This window comes from Amia ocellicauda, chromosome 8 (genome assembly GCF_036373705.1).
Source record: "Amia ocellicauda isolate fAmiCal2 chromosome 8, fAmiCal2.hap1, whole genome shotgun sequence".
NCBI lineage: Eukaryota > Metazoa > Chordata > Actinopteri > Amiiformes > Amiidae > Amia > Amia ocellicauda.
The window spans coordinates 10,234,134-10,244,283 of NC_089857.1; the positions used below are offsets into that span (position 1 = coordinate 10,234,134).

Genomic DNA, 10,150 nt, shown 5'->3' on the forward strand with positions numbered 1-10,150 from the left:
AAGAGCAGTCGCCCTAAAGTGAATACGTGTGTTACTCCTCCACTGACCTCTCCATGGCTAATGGCTCCTCACATTATCACCTCTTACTTTCTCACTGATGAAGCAGTTCTCAGTCCACGTGTCTCTTCCCTGTGATACCTTCAGTTTTCAATCTCATGTGTTACGCCTATCCAAAACATATAATAAAATATATTATTAATTGTCATTTTTGCCAATTCAAACTAATTTAACATGTTAGATTATCAGGATCTGCCTTTTTAAATCACTGAGTTTCCCCCTTAATGTTACCCATCAACTGTCAATAAGCCTCCAATTTCACTCATTATTTTTCATAACATGTAATAAGAATGATATTGATTCTATAGTTAACAGCTTTTGCACCCCCCCCTGCAACACACACACATACACACACTTTTTATTGGCTGTGTATAAATAATAGAGGCTTGCAAGATGCTGAATGGCCAACCAGGGTGAGCAAGTCACAAGGAAAATAAAGAGAAATGACTCATTTGACGATTTGCTATTAGTATTCACTTTATTAAGACACATTTAAAACAAATACAAATAATTACATGCAAAAAGCTTGATATGATTGCTTGTTTTCATGCTTTCAGACAAGGTCTGAGTTTATGGAATGCAAACGTTAAGGAAAAAGTGAACAGTCAGATAGGAATCAGCCCTCGAGCTTCACAGAATCCAGTTGGTTTCTTGCTTCTTTGTATTCCTCTGTCTCTGCCAAGTCTGCTTCAGTTTCCTGAAATAAATAAAGATGTACTTATGATTTCATACCTATTGCAGATGCATTACGATTGATCAAGTATAATGATGAAAAAAAAAAAAAAAGATACAAAAGGCTAACACCAAGTGCCATTCAGTCTTATGCTTTACTTTTCCTCTGTTGTTCATCGAGAGACCACCGTTTCTTGGCCTCAAACAGAATCTCAAAACAGTGTATGGACTACAAACTTACAAATCAGGTACCAGGCAATTTGCATGAACATCTTTTCATTATATAAATGTTAATCCAGACAAAGCCTGGCTAACAAAAAGCCTGTGAAACCTGTGCAGAACTATACAAAATAATATTAAAGTATTCATAATTCTCACAATAAAATCAAACCAAAATGAACCAAAAAGTATTTAAATGTTCATAGATTTACTGGCTTTTCCCCATCAAAACTTCTTGACTTTTATATTACTACTTGAAGGCAAAATATTCTCTCTGGCACCTGGTCTAAGAAATGTCCTGCTGTTGCCCACGGCATGGCACATAACCCTGGGCTATTCAGATATTTAAACCCGTGCTCCCCTGGCTGCTCAGGTCAGAAAGGCTTTATGATACAGGTCCAGTACATTGGCCAGTCCATGGACAGGCTTTTCTCTCATCACAGACTACTGGAATTCAGGAAAGTTCTCCACTTAACAAATTTAAAGCATTTCTTGGGTTTTTCTGTTTTTTAAAACCATGTACATTTCCATAATGAAATAAGCGATTTGAATAGTTTTTATTCACTGATGTTTAATACAAGTTCAAAGTACTTTACCTGTTCCTTCCAATTTCAATAAGCGTTTTTCAGTACAAAAAATAAAAAAATATAAAATAAAACGAAAAACAAGTAGCCTTCAGTGCCAGGGATATATGTTAAGCCCACTTTGGTACAAGAGTCAAACATTCAATAGCTCTCCACTCACTAATAACTGGGCGAGTTCTCCGTAGGCCACCGAGAGGCGACGGTGGCAGTCCGGGATCATCATACGAGACTCCTGCAGAACTTCAACCTGGAAGGGAGAACACACTGCCTCAGACACAGGTGGAGGAAAGGGCAATGAGATGCAAACAAACAACCAAACAAATGAAAAAAGATGTGCTTCATGGAAGGCTGCTTTCAGACATTGTTCAGACCAAACTGGGAGTTAATTTCAGAAAGATCTACAGAAACACCCTTGAAAGAAACTACAGAAACTGCAGCATTAAACAGCCATTGCTTTTATCATGCACATTGAAAACATTGTTGTTACATTGACATATCATAATTAAAAAATATCTAAAATGTAGTACATTAAATCAAATTAAATACATTACAATCCAAATAATTTCAGTTTTGCAATTGGATTTCTTATTGGGCCAGAACAAAAAGGCTTTGCATCTTAAATCTATTTAATCAATGTAGTTTTCATATAATGAACAAATTGTTAATATGCAGTTTTTCTACAAATGAAAAGGCCCATATACAGACAATAGATTGTTTTTGTGTTGTTGTATATCTTATTAGTAATGATTCAACAGTAATCAAGAGCTTAAAATACATTAACAGGTCAGTTTCTAAGAGGAATTGAGGGTTTATTTGTTGTATTTTGTTCCACTAATGCTACGTATTAATGTTTATTTAAAACATAATACTGATACCCTGCCTGCAATAGTCACGGAAAGCCAAACACAAGGTTTCTTTTGAAGAGAAAATTACAACATGAAAGGCTGTGGTTTCTTTTTTTTTTTTCCTTTCTTGAGTTTTAATACCTGATAGCCCAAGACTGTTCTTGGTAGATATCCAATCCTATGACAGGATTTTAAGGTGAGTAAGCTTGTCACCAGGCAACAGTCAGATTTGCTTTTCCATCAAATCATTAATCATTTCCATACTTGCAAATGCCAGAAATATCCTGCACTTATTTCCTTATCTCACTTCTGAAATCACCCGGCCTTCTATGCCATCAATACTGGCAGCATGCTGACCTTTACAGAGGCTAGAAAGACGACACATTTTAGATACAATTAAAGGTAAATGCACAACCCTTGATGCAGACTGGGCAGCAAGGGCAACACTGTAAAAAGCATTAATAAGCCCAATTCAGGTACTGCTGGGCTAAGGTCGGTTTTATGGGACATTTTCTATTACCGAGCAAGATAATTAAACTGGCCAGACAGAAGATGCAGTGTGATGCAGTCTGATCTCAATTTGTTGTATGCCTATACTTACATTTATATTACAAACTTTTATATGGCTAATTTATCCTAATCTAACCTAAACTAATCCTCTAGTCACACAGCTCTAGCGGCTGACAAGTGAACCCGCATCCCAACTGATTAGGGCTGGATATTTAGCAAACAAAAAGCACAGGGCTTGAAAAAATTGCAATAAATATTAAGCTATATTGGTCTATAAAACATGCAAATCAAGAAATTACAGAATGATCCCTGGGGCTGAGGCTGTCACAAACAGAACAGTAATGTAGTGTAATTGGCATTAAACAAATTTAAAGACTGAATTGTCCACTTGAATTACATTGAATGTGCAATTTAGTGTTTAAACTTTGCGAAACAGTTTCTGTTCTGTGTCAGCACTGACACTGCAGGAATGGCTGCATAAACCTTTAAAGGCTTAGGACTGCCGTTAAATACCTGGCCAGCGAATAAACCATGAAGCTTCCCAGACACAGTTTCCTTCTGCAACTCATTTCTTACTTATAGTATAGTCACATATTGTGATTTCCAGTATGAGTGAAGGACCAAACTTAAATCAATGAAGAACAAAGTAACCACTGATGCTCCTCAACTGGGAAGAAAATATAATATTCACGGCATTTAGAAATATTAAAAATCTGATTTAGAGATGACGTTCAAAGACAAGAGTTGTAATCGCATGGTCCTTTATTGTTATATTTTTGTAAATGTATATATGTATGTATTTATTTAGGGTAATAAAGAAAAGCTGGGCTGTGATAATGTCACACACATAATTACAGCATGAAAAATGTTATTGAGTTATTGATCAAACGGTGAACTCGCTGCAGGGGACTCCATCTGAAAAACAACAGTCTATACAAATGGAAACCTGAGATCAGCAGGCTCATATTCCTCATGCTTATCATGCATAAAAACTTATTACTCAACCCTGCACAATGTGTTAGACCCGATGATATTCTCACCAACCGCATAAAATGGAATTACAGTGCTGGCACCCTGCTTGAGATGCAAGGTCTTGACCAGCACGATCAGACACTGGGAATTACCTCTATGGGTCTTGTTAACCATTGCAGTTTTGCAAGGACGGGGTACAAATACCAAAAAAAACCATAATAAATTCTGTAAATGTAATTTGCACAGTTAGTTTAAGAAGAACCATTACTGGCAATCACTGTTTTTTAATATATATATATATATATATATATATCTGGTAACCGCTGTAGTGAAAGCTGTAGGAAGATGCTTAAATACTCTTCAGTAGAGGACACTGGGTCATTTTGTTCACATTAATTAGGACACAATCTTAAAAACTCAGTATTGTGTGCTTTTATTTATTAATTTATTAAACTAGAGGCAAGCTAAAATATATTAATCTATAGGTTTACTCTATAGACACAGAGACACACACACAAGCTAGTTAGCATTACAATTTACTGTGAAGTGCTGTTTCCAATAGCATCTTGGCATACTCTCTCTGCCTTTTCGGAAATGCAGACACAGGAAACGCAGGTGCGCGTCTCATTAGTGAATCCACTGATGTGTAGCCTGGTATTCCATTACTCAAGCAGACCTTATCAAGACATGTCCCACTACAGGGAGACCAATGAGAGCCGTCACATTGCCCACACCATTACAACAGTACAGGGGTTTGTTAAATTTGATTTTTAATTGCCTGTATAAAATAATATAAGCTATGTTTGAAAATGTTCTTTCCACCTGCTTTCAAACAGTACCTGACCTGACAAACACAGTGGATTGGTATTTTGGGGACAGAAATGTACAGATGGTTTATATAGAGAGAGATGAAGAGAAAGATTTAAGGAGGGAAAAAATGATTAAGTCAAAACTTTTCAATTAAGATTCCACCTGGATATTAGATGGAAACCACATTTTTCACTCCACCACTTTGAAGGGTCATCCCCTGTGATCGTTCTTATTTTCCCATGCTTGGTAGTGAGCACTCAGATCCATTCTGTCAGTGCTATGCAACACACTTTAAAAACAATGGCATTCATTATTCCATCTGAGAATGTAGGGATAAACAGATAAGAGATCTTTGCCCAGATTTTTTAAATATTTGTTTTGCATTTACAAGATGTCCCCAGTCAAGCTAAGGGACTTTGATAACATTCACAGGCTTGCAGACAATACATCGTGGCTTCTAACTGTGCAGAAATGTCAGAGAGAAAAAAAGCAGCAGAATTTTTCTGTCATTTGTTTCTATTACAACTGTCTATTAAATTTACAGATTGTGGAAAGTGGAACTGGATGGCATGATACATGAAAGACTGTGACCTGAACGGTTGGTATGAACCACTGGATCAAGACAACGAGCTAACAGATGGAGAAAGAAATAACTGACACTATATGAAAGTTCACAATACGCTGAGCAGAGGCAGTGCAAAGGGGCTTCATGGCTTTTTACAAAAATGAATTATTTTAAAACTAACTACAGTGGATCTGGTTACTAAGTGCCATGGATAAGCCATGAGCAGCTACTCTATTTCATACAAGAACGTGTGGATTTAATTCCCTTTAGTACTCCAGTGTGTAAAATTTAGCAACATGGAAAGAATTGAGGTTGTACTCATTTTACATTATGTTTTACAAGCATTACATTTTCCTTTTTTTATTTTAAATATCAATATTCAAACTCTTTTTTCCCCACTCATATTCCATAGACTTATATATAAAAAAACAAGGAAATCCTGTTGTGGTATCGGGGGTCTATTCCAGATCTCATTTGATAATGGCTACTCATGATACTGGAAAATAGAGGGGGGGAAGAAGCAGAGCGCAAGCAATAAGAATGTGTTAAACTATTGTTAAGTAATACACGGGAATTTTAATTAGTTAATAGCGAGACATTCATGTTTACTTTAATGATAATAATGATGCATGTCTTTTACATTGTATTAAGTCACATTAGAGGGGGGAACCAATAATTAGGGTGCAATGTAGGGCAGCATTCTTTTAAGAGTCATAAAGTGACTCGCAATCTGGGGCACAAAGAGGTACTAAACTAAAAGGACACACAAACAGCTGAAACACAAATAACCTTTTTAATGCCTTGGAATGATCCCATCAGCAGTGGATAAAGACAGCTGTAATAAAATATTGATTCTCTCAAATGAAAACCTTGATCATAGTTTAACCCCACCCCTAACCTCCTCGCTTTAATTTTTAACAACAGTTTTTCTGTCACCCCCACTGGTCTTGGACCTATAGCACAATAAAATTAAAATTTCAATAAATATCTCAATTTCTAAATTGGCTGTTGTACATCTCTCACTGTCTCTGATCTGAAGTTCACATGCACATCATTTTGGGATCAGTAGGTCTAAGAAAACACTGGCCTAGCCACAGCATCTCACAGAAACAGCAACCCCAGTGTTAACAACAAAGGCTTACAGTACACCTTCCACTGATAAAATGCCTGGTTGGTGATGTTGTTCACGTGCTGCAGCATTATCGATGCTTACTTTTCAATCAGCTTCACAGCTCCTCTACAGGCTGCTTCTGTGAACGGTCACGCAGGTATTAAAGATCAGATACAGCAGGACATACAAAATACCACCTTCTGGCAAACATCCAAATAAAAAATGTATTCATCCCCATTTCTAACTAGCTGGAGAACCATTGTTGCTGGCTTCCACCTCAGTCTCAACAGAACTGAAAGTCAAAGACTGCGGTGACTGTTCTGTACAACGGCTATGTTCCTTTAACACGTCCTATCTGCATGATGTGATACGTTTTCATAAACTGGCTACAATACTCAATACCTGACTTAATATAAATCAAGTTGTAAGTAATCTGTATTTTATCATATAAATGGGTTAACATTAATTATCCGCTAGAAATTTATAAAATAATCTAAAGGTTTTATTCCGAGATGCAGAGAATTTTCAGTCATAAATCAAAAAACAAAAGGGATACATTACTTGAAAGTATTGTGCTTTAAAAACAAAACGACAACAACAACAAACAGACCAAGAAAAGGCCAGGAATGCAAGATAATTAGTTCAAAACACCCTCCTCCCCCTTCCAATTATTATGAAATATCATTTAGCTTTTTATACATCTGGTTTGCATTAGCTGCAATATGCTGTAATATTGAAAAGGACTGACCCTGTTTTCTATTCAATATTAACAATCACCCTTAAATGTCTAGTTGATTGTAATAAATTGCTGTGAATTTGTTTAAAATATGGAGCCATAATTTTCTTAATAGGGAGCATTTCTAATTTTTACCCCAAAAACGTGAACTGCATAAGCGAATAAAACCTTGAGCAACAGCCCTACATAAAATTAAAGTATTTGAGCAATTAAACTCTGATTTATTTATTACAAAGTAATCTGAGCTGCAGATAGCTATGACACTATAACTATAATTGGTCAAACTGGGGCTAGTCTGACAAGAAGATTGTCTCTACAATCAAAACATGTTCAAGAGTGTTTTTAGATCATCCAGGGAGGGGATGTAAAAGTGCTGTACGTGTTATCAAACAAAAAATCAGGCCTCAAATCAGCACAGGACATCCAATTGGACTTTTTCCTCTGGATCACTGAAGGATCAGCACTGGTCCTTGGGTGCAAAGATCTTCCCAAACTTAGACCTCCCTATATTGAGTAAATTATTTTAATGCTTTCCTCAACATAGATTGTATGAGGCAGTATATCAACCTTACAGATTCAAAAACATCACACAAACCTGAAACAATTCATTAGAGGTGAACGCTCAATCAAATTGAAAACAATATACAATATCCCTCCACAGTATACTTAAGAGATTTACCATCTCAATGGCCCTCTTAAAATGATGCAGTGAAATAATGATTGAAGTAGATTATATATCTTATTAAGAGACTATCAAAAAGATTATCAATAAGATAATATGGCATGGACAAAATTACACCTGATGTTGTAGCCAAATGACCTCTGTCTGATATCTCACAAGACATATCTTACAAAAGCCAGGACTTGCAGAACACAGGGGTATTTAGTGTTTTAAGTCTATATGATTGGAATAAGGTATGTTGATCATCTGTATTTTCCAGATGATGAATCCTATGCACTCATGTTTCATGCACTTTCTTTAATTAAAGACGAGGAGAGTTAAACGCTAGAGTGGGTAAATTTTGCTTTGCGGCATTAACAGATCATTCACGGTAGATGTGAAGTACAAAGAGGCAGTACAGACGGGCCAAGTCTGGCTCACGCTTCACTCTGCCTGTCAGTCATCCGCAGCGCAGAGAGAATGACAGCCCAAAGGAGAGGAGGACGTGGGTCAGCGGTCATTCAGAGTGTTAGTAAATTAGCAACATGTGCTACCAATTATGACATTTCGTCAAAGTTATATCATGTAATTAAATGCATCAACCATTTAAAAAACACCTATTTGTTTCTTGGACATTGTAGGTTACTAAATATTTAGTTTGTTGGCCAAAGCTACATAAAAAGAGGCATAACACCACCACCTCCTGGAATTTAACTTACAACTTGTTTCATATTTCATTATAATTTTCTTTTAAATATAGAGTTTGTCTATGTACAAGATTACAATTCATATATTTTTCTAATTTCATCATCAATATTTATTTTTTCAAAATGTCAGTTTCTTACATAAATGGATCTAAGTTGTTGTAAATATGTTAACCATACAACTGACTGACAACATTATATGAAATACTTCAAGTTGTATTGTTCTAAAAAAATAATAACAAAAACAGGACCCAGTATGTATTCAGTGACTAAGGAGATCTGACAAAGGACACATAGTACCTGACATTCAGAAAACTGCACAAAAACATTTAAAAATTACTTTAAAAGCTTTCCAAATAAGTGGTTTGGTAACAGTTGTAGGCTTGAAGTGGGCACAGCCGCTCATGTTGTGCTCAACTATATATTGCCTTAACAATCACTGAAGAATAACCATCAAATAAAATAACCTTTCTTCAGTAGCTTTATGTGCAATGGCAAGCAAACGAAAAGGCTGTGCAGAGACCTCCAGCAAATTGTCAGTAAACTGAACCACATGTGTTTTAGATGTAGTCAAGGTTACTACTCAAACTTAGCCAAGCCTTCAGGAGTAAGGTATATAATCCTCTATAAAATCTGTAGTAACAGGCCAATTGTGGGATCTGTTTCAACAATACTTCTTAGGTCATGTCATGTTGTGTTAGCCATCATTAGACAAAAGATTTTTATTTATATATACAGTACTGTGCAAAAATTTTAGGCAGGTGTGAAAAGTAAGAATGCTTTCAAAAATAGACATGTTACTAGATTATATTTATCAATTAACTAAATGCAAAGTGAGTGAACAGAAGAATAATCTACATTAAATCCATATTTGGTTTGACCACCCTTTGCCATTAAAACAGCATCAATTCTTCTAGGTTCACTTGCACACAGTTTTTTAACAAACTCAGCAGGTAGGTTGGCCCAAAAATCTTGGAGAACTAACCACAGTTCTACTGTGGATTTAGGCGCCTCAGTTGCTTCTCTCTCTTCATGTAATCCCAGACAGACTCGATGATGTTGAGATCAGGGCTCTGTGGGGGCCATACCATCACTTCCAGGACTCCTTGTTCTTCTTTACACTGAAGATAGTTCCTAATGACTGTCGCTGTATGTTTGGGGTCATTGTCATGCTGCAGAATAAATGTGGGGCCAATCAGATGCCTCCCTGATAGTATTGCATGATGGATAAGTATCTGCCTGTACTTCTCAGCATTGAGCAGACCATTAATCACAAACTCCATTTGCAGAAATGCAGACCCAAACTTGCAAGGAACCTCCACCATGCTTCACTGTTGCCTGCAGACAATCATTCGGGTACCGCTCTCCAGCCCTTTGGCAAACAAACTGCCTTCTGCTACAGCAAAATATTTCAGTTTTTTTCAAATCAGTCCAGAGCACCTGCTGCCATTTTTCTGCACCCCAGTTCCTGTGTTTTCATGCATAGTTGAGTCACTTGGCCTTGTTGTCACGTCGGAGGTACGGCTTTTTGTCCGCAAGTCTTCCATGAACTTCTCCGGACAGTAGATGGGTGTACCAGGGTCCCACTGTTTTCTGCCAATTCTGAGCTGATGGCATCTTCCGATTGTGAAGGGAAGTAAGCATGATGTGTCTTTCATCTGCTGCAGTAAGTTTCCTTGGCCGACCACTGTGTCTACGGTCCTC

General features: G+C 36.8%; 1 protein-coding gene across 1 annotated transcript in view; it reads right to left on the minus strand.

The window, feature by feature from the left end:
- Window positions 1–516: 516 nt before the first annotated feature.
- Window positions 517–10,150, minus strand: part of tbca (tubulin cofactor a) — a 16,909-nt gene continuing 7,275 nt past the window's right edge. Inside the window, exons 3-4 of the mRNA XM_066711970.1 lie at window positions 1,693–1,779; window positions 517–754 (exon numbers count right to left, since the gene is read on the minus strand). Coding sequence (XP_066568067.1) covers window positions 674–754; window positions 1,693–1,779 — 168 coding nt within the window. The 3' untranslated portion in view covers window positions 517–673. The remainder of the gene's footprint in view (window positions 755–1,692; window positions 1,780–10,150) is intronic.